The sequence below is a fragment of the Carassius auratus genome, chromosome 41 (assembly GCF_003368295.1).
Source record: "Carassius auratus strain Wakin chromosome 41, ASM336829v1, whole genome shotgun sequence".
In the NCBI taxonomy this organism is placed as follows: domain Eukaryota; kingdom Metazoa; phylum Chordata; class Actinopteri; order Cypriniformes; family Cyprinidae; genus Carassius; species Carassius auratus.
This window is the reverse complement of record NC_039283.1, coordinates 21,817,238-21,833,111: the sequence shown is the minus strand read 5'-3', so window position 1 is coordinate 21,833,111 and position 15,874 is coordinate 21,817,238. Positions and strand designations below refer to the sequence as shown.

Below are 15,874 nucleotides of genomic sequence, written 5' to 3'. Positions count from 1 at the left end.
CTGTTACGGCTTTTGTGTTGGGGTTAAATTGAGTCCCCCATTAACATTGATTGGTTTCCTTCCAATTAGCAAAAAATAAAAAATAAAAAATAAATAATAATAATAATTCACATTTAGAAAACAGAAAACCTTTATTGTAGTTTGTGACCTACATGAGAACAATTTTATCCTTACAAGGGTTTGAGGAACAGACATAACAAAAAGGCAGAGGAAGTACAAATAGGAATACATGCTTACACTAAGTACAAATTATGTTAGACAGCATTTATATGTTTAGTTATTTACACCTCATTGTGTAAATAGTGACTACAACCCTTACGAAAAAGAAGTTTATTCGAGTGTGCTATTAGTATACTTCTTTTAAATATAAAATAGGAAAGTATGCTTGTAGTTTACTTTTTATGCACTTCTCAGAAACGGGCTTTATGTACTCCTCAGAAATAAACTTAAAATGACATTTAAGTATACTTGACTTATACTTCTAATTATATTTGAGCTATACTTCTATTCCTAGAAGCCATGTTTTCATTATTACACGGTAGAGGGCGCTAGTACACATCCTCTATACAGAATTTCCAAAAAACACAAGTGAAGAAAAAAAGAAACCAGATGTAACACAATCATCTGACAAAATACAGCATCAAAACTGTAACATTATGGAATAAAATGTCAACCGATGAAGAGGTAATAATAACAGTCAAGCATTGGGGTGTTGATCAACTCCATCTACGTTTTGATTATCATTCTGAATCCAATTCATAGTCTTTTTTCAGCTTTTTGTTCAAAATGTTATTTCTTTATTTTTTATGAAACACATTAAAGTGTTTAAAAAAAGAATGCATGAAGCTAGAATAAAATGTTTTTGTTTACATGCAGATACCCTGTTCTTCCTTTGGATGTGTTGTATGTTCAGATATTCATAATATATACAAATTCAAAATTCAATACTTAAAGTATGATCTAAAGTTCACTTAAAGAAAGAAACTTATGAGTATACTTGCAGTATAAAGCTACTAAACTAGTAGTTTACTGAAACTATACTTCAAAGTGTACAAAGTATTAAATTAGTAAACTATCAGTATACATAGTACAATTAATGTATAAAGCAAATTGGATCCTACTACCTGCAAATATTCAAAAACTATTCATAAAAAGAGATAGCTGTTACAATTTGAGAGGTTATGGTCATTTTAAAGTACCGGCTTTCAGAACGACGAAGAAAAGTATGTGTGTGTCTGTGTGTGGTGCCAGGCTCTGGAATAACCTGAGAGCCCAACTCAAGCAGTGCCCATTCATTTATCAATTTAAATCAAAGTATAAACAAGTTATACTGTCTAAGTACAGGACAGAAGAATGTCCTTAGGTGTAGAAATGGAATTAGCTGCAGAGCAATCTATTTATGTTGTATTTTTTTTGACTGACAAACTAAAAAGATAATATAAGTTAATCAAGATAATATAATTAAACTATTTATAATTATAAACAATTGTGGCCAGTAAATGTATTGAACTCATAACAAGTAAGGAACAAAAGATCAAATTAAAAGATTGGTGACTAGCGAGTTTTTTTTGTGTGTGTTTTTTTTTGTACTTATTGAAGATTCTTCTTTTTGGAATTAGCAGAATGATTGTGAGTTAATATTGTTGATTGTACTGTCACTGGAATAGGACAACACTAATATGTGGCAACTGTCTTATCGATTATAGTAGATACCTACGGTTTAAATGTAAAAAAAAGGGGGTAGGCGTCAATAAGCTTAAGCTTCTGCCTACTCCTTTTGAGCATCAGATCCACGGTTTTATTTATTTGTTTTAATGTACTTGATCATCTGCGCATGTATCCTTTTTGGTTTCGCCTGTTGTGTTGTGTTGATGATTGTTAGTTGTTACTATGTTGATTTTGTGGAATTCTGATGCCCAAATAAAAAAAAAAAAAACAGAAAAAACAGAAAGTTCACTTTTAGTATAATTGCAGTACAAACTTAAAACATAGAGGTAAACTAGTGTACTCAAAGTTTACTATTGTTATACTTTTATATACAAAGTGGGCCAATTAAGTCCCAAGGAGTATTGAATCCGTACACTTAAGTATGCTACTAGAACACTGATATTTGTATACTTGCACATAAAGTATACTTAAAAATATAAGGGAAGCACTCATGACATCTTGAATCATGACTTAGAAATAAACACATACATTTGACTCCAAAATGCTTCTTAACACATTTATGCAAAATTGCTGCTTAGAAGTGTATATTCAAGCTATTTTGTCCACTTAAAAACATTACATTAGACCCGTACAGTATGAACCCAGTCTCGCTCTATACCTGTTTACATGTCTATTCATTCATTTACACAATCTACATTTAAGAGTTCTCCCTGAAACCTTTTAAAATCTTTCCTTCATATGATTTTCAACACTAAGGAGTGAAGGAAAGTAACATTGGTTGTTACTGTTAACAACCTACATCTTCAGTTTCTAAATGGTGAACTAAGTCGTGGTTGTAGACAACTTTCCTGTTTCACTTGTTTACAGTTAATGAGGAAGTCGCTGCCTGGAAAAATCAAAACTCCGCCTTCAAAAACCCCAGAGAATCGTGCTATATGCACTCATCCGTACTGAGACTCACAGACGTGCCACGCAAGTTGAGTTTAAGGTAACATTCTTATGATTATTAACAATAATATAATAAAGTTTAAACTAAAATTAAAAGACAAGAATGTTAAAGATGTGGTTAGACATTCCGCAGCACAACTTCCATATAGAAATTATATTAACGCAGGTTTCCTCCAAAATAGGCGACAAGACTTCAATCAGTTAGCAATGCTGTTTAGAATATCATGCATATTTATACTTTGTAGAATATTACATTTACATACTATAAAACATTTATTATTACTATATTATTATGCAATTTAATTAAAAGTGTTAATGTTGTCCATCTCTCTCTTTCTCACTCTATATAATGAATATATTTATTCTCCTGAAATCATTTGCTCTTCTTCTTGTTTCATACAGAAGTACTGGTCATTGTTCAGCGCTGCAGCATGACTCTGACAGTGTCTCAAGGTGAGGGTTTGACGGTCATCACCGTCACCTCAAACCCAAAGAGCAGATGGCCCCTACTGTGTCAGATTCTGGGTTTTCTGTGCTACAGTCCAGTCTGTTCTGTATCCCAAGACATCAAAAAAGGGCAACTGAAGGTCGTCCACACAAGTTTCGGAGTGAGTCTGACACTAACATTAATTGCAAAATGCATTTTTGATATGTTCAGGTCTTGTGATTTTAGGATGGGTAGATTTTGGAATAGAACTTTAAAAAACATTTGGTTACAGTGTTACAGTTTAGTTACAGTTATATTATGCCAGTGCACAATGTATAATATTTTTTTTTAAACACATAAATGTTATGAAGCCACAGAGCCCCTGCTTAAAGGGACACAGTGTTGGGTAAACGGGAAAATGCAATCACAAATCAGCTTTATTTTCTCTCTCAACTCATATCTCATATTTCAGGTTAAGTTATGTCAAGTTAAAAAGTCACAATCAACTTTTTATTTTATGTAAACTACTTAATGCAGCATATAACAAGAAATTACGTCCGTCTCATAATTTTGAAAAGAAAAGACAGAATTTTGAGATATATACTTTCCATTACATGTTTTATTTTTATTTTATGGTGGGGGAAAAAACAGAATTGTGAGATGTAAACTCAGAAATATAAGAAAAAAGTCAGAACTGTGAGATATAAACTTGGAATTGTAAGAAAACCAGAAAATGTATATCTTGCAGTTCTGTTATTTTTTTCTCTCTCTCTCACTCAAAAGTTTGATATATAAGCTTACCTTAAAAAAAATAAATGTCAGTGCTTTTGTGAGTGAGCACATAGTCTCTTGGATAAACACAGTACTTTTGTGAGATATTTCAAAATTACTGAAATAGAATTTTTCCTCCCCATCTACCAAAAAAAAAAAAAAAAAAAAAAAAAAAAAAAATATATATATATATATATATATATATATATATATATATATATATATATATATATATATATATATATATATATATATATATATATATTCCTTAGGGTCTCAAAAACATAGGAAAATATGTTGTCATTTAGAAAATTATTAAGGCTATGCAACCAAATGTAATTTATTCAAACAATATGAAACATTCTGAAAACATTGTTTAAAAACATGTTTGTAACATAAAACATTTTTTGCCTCACCACACTGAAAGCAAAAATTTGATTGGTTGACTTACCGTGTCATTGTGCCAACTTTGGTATATTCTTTACAATATTGTTCTGTTGTTCCATAGATTGTGCAGATGTTAATTGGAGTCCTCAATATTGTGGTGGGGATTGTGTTTACATGCGTCGGCTTGTACTATAACATGTATAGAATGGCCCAGGGACCCTATTGGCTTGGTAGTGTGGTAAGACTCATTTTGATCTTTTTTATGTTTCTAAATCAATCAGTGTTGTGAGGTTTCATCTCACAAAGTATCATTCTTTAGATTTGTTAAAAATCTGAAGAAAAAAAAAAAAAAAATGCACAGATGGTTTTATTGTTTGTCTGCTTTTGCTTATTATAGTTCCTTGTTGCTGGAATCGTGTGTATTCTTGCAGCTAGATTTCCCAATTCTTGTCTGGTAGGTGTCTATCAAAGGCATTTGTGTTTATGACAGTTCCAGTTTTGCAAGTTTTATAAATATTGTTTGTATTTTACAGGTGATAATCGGGATGGTTTTGCAAATAGTCAGTGCTGCACTGGCTATCACTGCTGTTGTGCTGTATTCAGTGGACCTTGCAAATGATCATACGAACTACTGTGAAACCTACAATTCTTATTATTCAAGTTATGATTATGGTTATGGTTATGGTTACGGTTATGGAACACCTTCCCCAGAAATTAGTAGGAGAACTGACATCTGTCTGCAATACAGGAACCTCATTGAGGTAATGATCATCTTTCTTTTCTGAAGATGTTACTGCACATCTTCTAAAAATACTTTACCAAAAAATAAAAATACAAAATTTGTCCAACCCCCCCCCCCCTCCCCAAAACATGAAGGGGAGCTGTTATGTTTTATGGATAAAAGTCTAAGATTTGATTTTTCTTATGATAAACTGAGACTCTGATCTTTACTCACCCGTAGATGATCTTCAGAGGACTAGATATCATGATGATAGTGCTGTCGGTCCTTCAGCTCTGTGTGACCATCAGTTTCTGTGTCTTGACTGGAAAAGCTTTGTGCAAGAATGATGAAGATGCAAAGGTACTGAATCATCAGCACTATTACAACAATCACTCAGTCAAATCTACGGTGATCATGAGAGTTTCAGAGAGCTGCTGTGTGTGTTCATGTGTGTTTGTGGTTTTGCAGTCGGTGGAGGATCCAGAACTTCACAAGCCGCTCCTGGAAGATGACACTGCGGGTGCTGCATGAAAAGATGAACATGCAAAAGAATCAAAGTTGTTCTTTGTTCTTGTAATGCAATGCCATTTTGTCTGTGAGTATTGTAGTGAAAAGATTTCAAGCAAATCTCGTGCACCCGCAACTCTTTTAAATGTAAAGAGTATTACCTTTTTCAATTTTGTTGTGATCTTTGGGACTGCTTTTTAAAATAAATGACTGGAGCACTTGATATCAACCCTTTTCATTCAATTTTTTTAATTTAATCTAAAAATTTTCTTTGTACAATGAAAAAAAAAACACATTTATTTAGCAAACATTTTATATAAAGCAGTCATTTGCAAACTTTTCAGGTCAAGTGTCAACTTCATTTATATCAAAGCAATGAAGTTGAATCATGATTCATTTATGGTTTATGATATTCTCTGTCCAGCCTTGCTGTTGAGCATGAAATTAGCCATATTTCTATCAACTAAAATGTTCCTAAACAGGAATGTTTACTTTTGTTTATAGCAGTTGAAATTTCTTACAAAAATTCATCAAAAAGCAGGAGGAAAAATAGTTATTGAGTAATTAAATACTACTTATTGCTAAGTAAATTACATGACACTACAATCCTCACAATTCACAACTAGACTGTGCCAGATTACTTTTGATGAATCTGTAGGTAAGGCAAGGCAAGTCTATTTATAGAAATATTATACAAAGTGGTTGACAGAAAAAAATATTAGAAAAAAAAATAAAAAAAGGTTCATAAGACTAAAATAAAAGTAACTTTTTTCAATTCAACTTCAATTCAACTTAAAAACTGAAGACAATAATTCACAAGAAGTTGTAGGTGTGAGATCTTTTTATGCTGTATTGTGGCTTAATATTTGCTAATATCAACGAGTTTATGATGTCTCCAGTTACATCCTGACTATAGACTCAGGTTCTTTAAATTTCAAAAGGAACAAAAAAGAAACATGAGATTCACTGAAAGGGACAAAAACAGCACCACCTTCAACAGATCAGGATCAGATCCGAATCAACCTTCAGTCTGCACTGTAACCCCCCAAAAGTTACTCCTAAGGTGAGCCTGAACTGTTTCAAGATCTGTAAAATTCACATGCTATTAAAAAAGTGAAACCATTCTAAAAGGTAAACATTGTGTCTTGAATCTCAACAACTTCTTTTTAGCAAAGTAGTTTTTTTTTTTTTTTTTAACTCCAAAAGATTTTGAGTAAGATGTATATATATATATCTATTAGTGGATGTTATCTTTTATTACATTTCAATTTTGTTTGGCCGTTTTTATATAGCTAGGCTAATTAAATAAATGAGCGGAGCACTTTGGCATAAACACTTTTTATGTATTTTCAACAGTCAGCAACCTCTGACATGTTTATACAGATAAGAACTTCAAAATATCTTCTTTTACCCTAAAATGTGAAGCAGATATTTTATTATATTTTTCAGTAGGCTATGATTCAGTAGCAGCTGAAAACCCAAAGTTACAATAGCATGTCCATTAAACATGCCTAAAGTTATTGTGTGGGGATTTCCCTTTTTAAATAACTTACAGTAAACCCAGGACTGGTTTTGCATGGGGTGGAGAAATGATGTCTAAAGCTCTGACTACACAGTGAAAAGATCCAAAGCCTCGGAGCATCAACACCGCCGTCTGCTGCCTCATATGACTTACAACAGCCATCGAGCCTGGAACTTGAATGCATATTTTCATAATTAAAATGTGCTTAAATATAGATGGGAACAGTCTTCTAGCTGGCAGCAAAAAATATGTGAATGCTCTCCGTTCTGTCGCAAAACTTTTGTGCTCCCGAGATATATTTTGTGTGACTGAATTAATTAAAAGCTGGAAGGAAAACCGATTTCAATGCTTTTTCGAGCAAAAATTTAGTTTCTTCTGATCGCAAATGTTTTGCGTGCGAGTTCAAAGTTTTCGGGGGAACTCAACACTTATAAACATTTATATCACCTATATTTAGCTATATTTTTTATATTTTCCTTCCATCTCTCTCTCTCTCTCTCTCTCAAAAAATAAATAAAAATAAAATAAAATAAAAAACCCTAGCGAAGAAAAGACCAATGAAAAGTTCACTGAATTACCCAAAAAAGTACAACATAGCCTACACTCTTCACATTTCACAATTCAACCAGCCACATAAGAAGCCAACAATGCCAACGTAATTTTCACAATTCACAATTCAACCAACCATCGGAAAACCAGCCACTGCTGACGTAGGCTAGAGGAAATGTGACACGCATGCAGCGAAACGCTCACGTGATTTAGAAAGTGAAGCTGAATTTGATCTTTTTATTTTTTTTCAACATTACGAAGCTTTACTGAAAACTGTGCTGACCACTTGATGTGCCTCTGTTTCATACGTTTCCTTAAAATACATGTCAGAAGGTCTTAAATGTTGTGCTTATATATCTTGTATTCAGTGATATCCTGTAATTCCTGTTCTTTACACTTGGGTTCTTATAATATCTTAAGTGGAGCAACAAGGAAACATAAAACACTGACACGAACCAGAGACAAAACAGACCCACCTTCAACAAATTAGGGAGGAGTATAGTATCTAACTGGAAAGTAAAATATATACAATTACTCATAAGGTGAGTCTAAATAAATTTCACATGCTATTGAAAAAGTAAGAACCATTTTAAAAGTAAAAAAAATAAAGTGTGACTAGAATCGCAACCAGTTGCTCTAATAACAAATGTGCACAGGTGAAAGTTCACTTCCTCTTGAATCATCAATGTAGTCTGACTTGCCAGCAATGTTGTTTCAAATAATTATGCATAGAACTTGTTTGGGAGGGGAAAGCAAACTTATGAATTCACATGACTAAGAAACGTTTAATTTTTGTCATTGTGATTTTCTGATGCATGAGTCCTACTTGTTTCTTTGTCATGTGGGAAGGTTGAAGGTTGAAGCATGACTCCGACAGTGTCTCAAGGTGAGGTTTTGATGGTCTTCACTGCCACCTCAAACCCAAAGAGCAGATGGCCCCTACTGTGTCACATTCTGAGTTCTCTGTGCTACGGTCCAGTGTGTTTTGCATCTCCGGAAATGGAAGAGAAGCTGACAGATACCCAGAGAGTAATTGGGGTGAGAGAGAGAGTTGCATTGATTAAAATCTTGATGTCATTCAAAATAAATAAATCAGATTTACGTACATTCCCATATATGTACTCTTAATTTTGCATTTCAAGTTTCAAAGCTGGAAGTCAAATATTGTTCTCTTATTCCATAGAGTCTACAGATAGTAGTTGCAGTCATGAATCTTGTGTTGGGACTTTTTGGCATCATCTTCTTTATTGTTAACAATTCGCCCAGCAGTATCGTAAGACATTCCTCTTTATGTTCATGTTCATGTTTATTTAATTTTATGAAATTAATATGAGTGTATTAATATAAAAATTCCCCGTCTATGTGCAATTTATAAATTCACCCACTTTTTCTCTAGGTGATGCCAGTTCTTCAGCTCTGTGTGGCTCTCAGTTTCTGTGTTTTAACCATAAAATCTTTGTTCAAGAAGGGTGGGAGGGCAAAGGTACAGTATTGTGGTTATAATTAACAGAACTTTACAATCTGCTGGTGTGAAGGCTGTCTAGTTATCTTTATAGGTATCTTTTCTCTACTTGGATTATGACTGTGTTCATGTTTGTTTGTGGTTTCGCAGTTGGTGGAGAACACAACTTCAGAATCTACCATTGGAAAAAGCAAATATTCACTTCCGTTTGGTCACAGTTGTGGCATGACTCTTGCATTGACTCAGGTGAGGGACTTACTGTTATCACCATCATTAATAGGCCTAGTTCAGCAAAAATTTGCTAAAAATATACTCACCTTCAGACCATCGAAGATGTAGAAGAGACTGTTTCTACATCAGAACAGATTTGGAGAAAGTTATTGTCAGTGCTTTAAGTGGCCCAAAAGAGGTGTTACTCTATTATAGCCATTTTTTTCTTTTCTTTTCTTTTCTTTTCTTTTCCTTTTTTTTTTTTTGGATGACTCCCCTCATCCCCTGAGGTAACAACAACTATATTGAAGGGGTTTTATATACAGCAGTCAACATATAAATCCTTTTATTAGTTTGTGGATTTGTTTGATCTAGAAAGAACTACTGAACATAAATGAAATGTGCAAATGAATTTTGAAAAAATACCCTTAGAAAGAGCTACTGCATTACTGCATTCAAACTTCCAAACTGACTCAAATGATTCGCGAACCCACTCCGAACTCCCAAACTGATTCAAATGAGTCGCAATCCCCAAACTGACTCAAATGATTCGCGAACCCGCTACGAACTCCCGAACTGATTCAAATGATTCGCGTTCCCCGAGCTGTTTCAAATGATTCGCGATCCCACTCCGAACTCCCAAACTGATTTAAATGATTCGCGATCCCCAAACTGACTCAAATGATTCGCGAACCCCCTTTGAACTCCCGAACTGACTCAAATGATTCGCGAATTCGCTACGAACACCCGAACTGACTCAAATGATTCGTGATCACCAAACTGACTCAAATGATTCGCTAACCCGCTACGAACTCTCGAATTGATTCAAATGATCCGCAAAGCCGCTCCGAACTCCTAAACTGACTCAAATGATTTGCGATCCCTAAAGTGACTCAAATGATTCGAGAACCCACTCCGAACTCCCGACCTGACTCAAATGATCCACGAAGCTGCTCCGAACTCCCGAACTGACTAAAATGATTCACGCTCCATACTCCGAACTAGGAAGAATTAGGAATTGTGAAGTGCGCTCTGAAAAGCGGCAGCGCAGGCAAATTATTAAAACCTCTATTAAAACAGATGTCCAGATGAGCGTAACGGTACGCTAAAAGCACGTTCTGTGCGCATGGAGAGGTGGCGGTACGCTCAAGAGCTATTTGGAAGTGGTGGTACTGTACCGGCCCAATTAAAGCACTGGTTATTGTTAAATCACATGCTCACCAGTGGATCCTCTGCAATGAATTGGTGTCAGAATGAAAGTCCAAACAGCTGATAAAAACATCACAATAATCCACACCACCCCAGTCTAACAATTAATTGCTTATGAAGTGAAAAGCTGTGTGTTTGTGAGAAATAAGTTAGTTTTTACTTAAAACTGTTGATCATTTGTGATGTAAGAGGATAACAGGGGGCTTTTTGTCACAGGAGAAAGCGTCATTATGAATTTTGGACTGGTAATTTGGCATTATTAAGAGACTTTTTACAGTTAAAGGGTTAGTTCAGACAAATGTCGTTCCAAACCCGTAAAACCTCCTTTTATCTTCAGAACACAGTTTAAGATATTTTAGATTTAGTCTGAGAGCTCTCAGTCCCTCCATTGAAGCTGTGTGTACGGTCTACTGTCCATGTCCAGAAAGGTTCGAAAAACATCATCAAAGTAGTCCATGTGACATCAGAGGGTCAGTTAGAATATTTTGAAGCATCGAAAATACATTTTGGTCCATAAATAGCAAAAACTACGGGTAGTATAAATATTATAAATTACTCTGGGATATTGGTTTGTTTGAGCTCAGATGGAGTGTCAGCCACATTAAAAAAGTTAACAGCTTAAGTAATTTGCGTATTGGAGACGCGAACCGCTTAAAACGATTCAGTTCGATTTGGTGAACTGGTTCAAAAAGATCCGGTTACATCGAATGATTTGTTTGCGATCCAGATATCACAAACTGCTTTGTATTTGAACTCTCTCACAACAGACATGGAAGAAAACATAATGCTGAATAAAAAATTGGACCAAATTTTTTTTCGATGCTTCAAAAAAGTCTAACGGACCCTCTGATGTCACATGGACTACTTTGATGATGTTTTTCTTACCTTTCTGGACATGGACAGTATACCACAGTTTCAACGGAGGGACTGAGAGCTCTCTGACTAAATCTAAAATATCTTAAAATGTGTTCCGAAGATAAACAGAGTTCTTACGGGTTTGGAACAACATGAGGATAAGTTATTAATGACATGATTTAGATTTTTGGGTGAACTATCCCTTTAAACTTTGCAGCTTTTCACCTAACAAGATGTTTATTGATGGACTGGAGTCGTGTGGATCACTTTGGTATTACTGTGATGTTTTTATCAGCTGTTTAGAATCTACTAATAAACTCTGCAAAATGTCTACAAATGTGATCTGTTCTGGTCCTGATGAAGAAACGAACTCATCTACATCTTAGATGACCTGAAGTTGAGTACAATTTCAGCAAATTGTCATTTTTAAGAAAACCATTCCTTTAAAATTAAGGAGCAAATGGCTCATAGATTGTACTTGATGCGACAGTCAAATGTGTATGTATTTTAGGATATGGATGCAAAGCCGACAGAAACTCACACAGCACTTGGGATGAGTCGGATACTTAGATCTTTTTGATATTATTAGCTTTATTATGGTTTATACTATGTGTTTTGTCATCTGTAAAACTGTTACAAATATTGTTCAGACTGTAATGACTGTACAGATAATAGTTGGTGTCATGAATATCACGATGGGTTGTTTCGGCTTCGTCTTTGCTTTTTGGATCGGCGGTGCGGTAAGAGTTGTTACACATTCTCATCATCATGATTATGTTTCTAAATGAGTTCATTTAGTACAATGAGTGAGTGCATTTAAAAAGTGAATTATTTATGACATCGCTCTGATTTGGAGAACACAATACATTAATGTCTTTATTTTTGTCTTTTCAAATGTTCTATGATTTTTCAAAATCCTAATGGGGTGGAATAAAGTGAAATCTGGTGATTTGTATATACAGTATTGTTCAAAATAATAGCAGTACAATGTGACTAACCAGAATAATCAAGGTTTTTAGTATATTTTTTATTGCTACGTGGCAAACAAGTTACCAGTAGGTTCAGTAGATTCTCAGAAAACAAATGAGACCCAGCATTCATGATATGCACGCTCTTAAGGCTGTGCAATTGGGCAATTAGTTGAAAGGGGTGTGTTCAAAAAAATAGCAGTGTCTACTTTTGACTGTACAAACTCAAAACTATTTTGTACAAACATTTTTTTTTTTCTGGGATTTAGCAATCCTGTGAATCACTAAACTAATATTTAGTTGTATGACCACAGTTTTTTAAAACTGCTTGACATCTGTGTGGCATGGAGTCAACCAACTTGTGGCACCTCTCAGCTGTTATTCCACTCCATGATTCTTTAACAACATTCCACAATTCATTCACATTTCTTGGTTTTGCTTCAGAAACAGCATTTTTGATATCACCCCACAAGTTCTCAATTGGATTAAGGTCTGGAGATTGGGCTGGCCACTCCATAACATTCATTTTGTTGGTTTGGAACCAAGACTTTGCCCGTTTACTAGTGTGTTTTGGGTCATTGTCTTGTTGAAACAACCATTTCAAGGGCATGTCCTCTTCAGCATAGGGCAACATGACCTCTTCAAGTATTTTAACATATGCAAACTGATCCATGATCCCTGGTATGCGATAAATAGGCCCAACACCATAGTAGGAGAAACATGCCCATATCATGATGCTTGCACCTCCATGCTTCACTGTCTTCACTGTGTACTGTGGCTTGAATTCAGAGTTTGGGGGTCGTCTCACAAACTGCCTGTGGCCCTTGGACCCAAAAAGAACAATTTTACTCTCATCAGTCCACAAAATGTTCCTCCATTTCTCTTTAGGCCAGTTGATGTGTTCTTTGGCAAATTGTAACCTCTTCTGCACATGCCTTTTTTTTTAACAGAGGGACTTTGCGGGGGATTCTTGAAAATAGATTAGCTTCACACAGACGTCTTCTAACTGTCACAGTACTTACAGGTAACTCCAGACTGTCTTTGATCATCCTGGAGGTGATCATTGGCTGAGCCTTTGCCATTCTGGTTATTCTTCTATCCATTTTGATGGTTGTCTTCCGTTTTCTTCCACGTCTCTCTGGTTTTGCTCTCCATTTTAAGGCATTGGAGATCATTTTAGCTGAACAGCCTATCATTTTTTGCACCTCTTTATAGGTTTTTCCCTCTCTAATCAACTTTTTAATCAAAGTACGCTGTTCTTCTGAACAATGTCTTGAACGACCCATTTTCCTCAGCTTTCAAATGCATGTTCAACAAGTGTTGGCTTCATCCTTAAATAGGGGCAACCTGATTCACACCTGTTTCTTCACAAAATTGATGACCTCAGTGATTGAATGCCACACTGCTATTTTTTTGAACACACCCCTTTCAACTAATTCAACTAATTGCCCAATTGCACAGCCTTAAGAGCTTGCATATCATGAATGCTGGGTCTCATTTGTTTTCTGAGAATCTACTGAACCTACTGGTAACTTGTTTGCCACGTAGCAATAAAAAAATATACAAAAAACCTTGATTATTCTGGTTAGTCACATTGTACTGCTATTATTTTGAACAATACTGTACACTTTCAATCTGAAGAAGCATGTTCGCATGGAACCAATGTTTTTATTTGTTCGATTTGCCTTTTAGTTCCTTGTTGTTGGAATTGTGTGTGTTCTTGCAGTGACATTTCCCCATCCCAGGCTGGTAGGTGTGAATCAAAAGTTTTTTATTTTTTTTATTTATCTTTAAACCCCAGCAATATATATTGTTTGTGTTTTGTAGCTGGTCATCACAGTGGCTCTGAATGTGGTCAGTGCTGCACTGGCTATCACAGCTGCTGTGCTGTATTCAATGGACCTGGCAATGGGAAGCAGTGTAAGCTGTTACAAAGAATATTATTATTCATCTAATAATGTCCGGTTTGCTCATAAAAAGAGTAACTTGGAGCCCTGTGTTTACTACAAAAATCTCAGTCAGGTTTGATTTATTTATCTTTTTCAGTGTTATAAAAATATTTGGGTGTATTTTATTATTATTTAATAATACGCTGATGTTTTTCCACCTCTAGATGATGCTCGGAAGACTAGATATCATGATGATAGTGCTGTCGGTCCTTCAGCTCTGTGTGACCATCAGTTTCTGTGTCTTGACTGGAAAAGCTTTGTGCAAGAATGATGAGGATGCAAAGGTACTGAATCATCAGCACTATTACAACAATCAGTCAGTCAAATCCACGGTGATCATGAGAGTTTCAGAGAGCTGCTGTGTGTGTTCATGTGTGTTTGTGGTTTTGCAGTCGGTGGAGGATCCAGAACTTCACAAGCTGCTCCTGGAAGATGACACTGCAGGTGCTGCATGAAAAGATGAACACTTTGCATGCATATTTTTGTTTGAATATTCATCAAATGTTGTCTTTTCACAGATGTTATGAGGATAATGCATCTTGAAAATGTGATTATTTAAATAAAATAAAAAAGATGCAAATAGGTAATCATAAAATATGCCATGATGTTTTTTTTTGAGTATGGAAATCTTGCCTGTTTCTTAACCATTTCATGCATGACTGACACATTCATCACATTAAGTTTGTTTTTATTAAAACTAATCCATAAATGGAAATTTTATATGTAATTTAAATACACATTTTTAGAGTGTGTAATTATTTTCATAATTGTTTTGACTCATAGAACACTTATTCAATATTCAAGAGCAAAGAAAGTCCTGTTGATCTGTTACTGATGACAAACCGGTCTGCTTTTAGCTAACAACTTTGCTTTGTGATTCATTATTTTGCCACTTTCTAGCGATTCAATGTGGTCTAAACATGTACATTCAGTACATCTCCTGAATATGCACAACGAATGTGAAGAGTGCTATACAATTAGTTCAATTTAGGTTTATCTATAAAAGCTAGCTAAACCTTCACCAGAAGTATAAAATTGAATATTGTAAAGTCGCATTGGGTAAAAGCGTATGCCAAATCAATAAATGTAAATGTTGATAAAAGAACATTACTGAATGTTGTCTGATCATGTCCAACGACATTTATAGTAGGCTACTATGAAATACTTCTTGAATGTTTGACTACCTTCACTTTTGCATATATCAATTTGGAGAGCAGATGTGTAGTCGGTTAAATTTTGCCTTATACAAACATACAGATATGGTCACAAGTCTGGTACTGTAATACAACTGGAATATTGTGTCTTACTAACCCTGACGATTATAATGACAGTGTTCTTTGCAGATTGTAGTACAGAATGATCTATATTGCATTATATTGCTCACTCAGAATTTTCTGTTTTAATAGTGAGGTTATGCTCATTGGCTCTCCTCATCAGCGGTAACACTTTAGGTAACACTTGTTAAATATTAACTACGACATTTCTCACAATAAATTCTTAATATGCTGCTTATTAATAGTTAGTACGGTAGTTGTTAGGTTTAGGTATTGGGTAAGATCAGGGATGTAGAATAAGGTCAAGTAGAATAAGGCATTAATATGTTCTTAATTACCACTAATACATGGCTAATAATCTAGTAATATGCATGCTAATAAGCAACTAATAGGTGTTACCTATTCTAAAGTGTTACCACTATACTTTGCCATATGTTATATTTCCTG

General features: G+C 34.8%; 2 protein-coding genes across 4 annotated transcripts; both read left to right on the top strand.

The window, feature by feature from the left end:
• Positions 1-2,536: 2,536 nt before the first annotated feature.
• LOC113059669 (uncharacterized) lies at positions 2,537-5,656 on the top strand. Its single transcript, XM_026228217.1, has 7 exons — positions 2,537-2,656; positions 3,019-3,224; positions 4,323-4,439; positions 4,599-4,655; positions 4,735-4,962; positions 5,163-5,282; positions 5,391-5,656. The coding sequence occupies exons 2-7, from the start codon at positions 3,048-3,050 to the stop codon at positions 5,451-5,453; spliced, it is 762 nt and encodes a 253-aa protein (XP_026084002.1). The 5' UTR covers positions 2,537-2,656; positions 3,019-3,047; the 3' UTR covers positions 5,454-5,656.
• A 2,198-nt stretch (positions 5,657-7,854) lies between these two features.
• LOC113059668 (uncharacterized) lies at positions 7,855-15,215 on the top strand. 3 transcript variants are annotated; one of them, XM_026228216.1, is made up of 10 exons: positions 7,855-8,042; positions 8,350-8,538; positions 8,684-8,773; positions 8,897-8,983; positions 9,113-9,208; positions 11,887-11,976; positions 13,897-13,953; positions 14,032-14,221; positions 14,318-14,437; positions 14,546-15,215. In XM_026228216.1, exons 2-9 carry the CDS (start codon positions 8,365-8,367, stop codon positions 14,422-14,424), a joined length of 891 nt encoding a protein of 296 aa, XP_026084001.1. In that variant the 5' UTR covers positions 7,855-8,042; positions 8,350-8,364; the 3' UTR covers positions 14,425-14,437; positions 14,546-15,215. The 3 variants fall into 3 exon arrangements, with proteins under 3 accessions (XP_026084001.1, XP_026083998.1, XP_026083999.1); XM_026228213.1 differs by having other exon boundaries at positions 7,859-8,042; positions 14,032-14,226; XM_026228214.1 differs by having other exon boundaries at positions 7,860-8,042; positions 11,905-11,976; positions 14,032-14,226.
• The last annotated feature ends 659 nt before the right edge of the window (positions 15,216-15,874 follow it).

Excerpts from the sequence above, each read along its gene's own strand:
- LOC113059669 (XM_026228217.1), top strand. The coding sequence starts at position 3,048 with ATGACTCTGACAGTGTCTCAAGGTGAGGGTTTGACGGTCATCACCGTC. Across the intron at positions 4,963-5,162 it reads AATACAGGAACCTCATTGAG|ATGATCTTCAGAGGACTAGA; the intron begins GTAATGATCATC and ends ACTCACCCGTAG. Across the intron at positions 5,283-5,390 it reads AGAATGATGAAGATGCAAAG|TCGGTGGAGGATCCAGAACT; the intron begins GTACTGAATCAT and ends GTGGTTTTGCAG.
- LOC113059668 (XM_026228213.1), top strand. The coding sequence starts at position 8,365 with ATGACTCCGACAGTGTCTCAAGGTGAGGTTTTGATGGTCTTCACTGCC. Across the intron at positions 8,774-8,896 it reads ACAATTCGCCCAGCAGTATC|GTGATGCCAGTTCTTCAGCT; the intron begins GTAAGACATTCC and ends CTTTTTCTCTAG. Across the intron at positions 8,984-9,112 it reads AGAAGGGTGGGAGGGCAAAG|TTGGTGGAGAACACAACTTC; the intron begins GTACAGTATTGT and ends GTGGTTTCGCAG.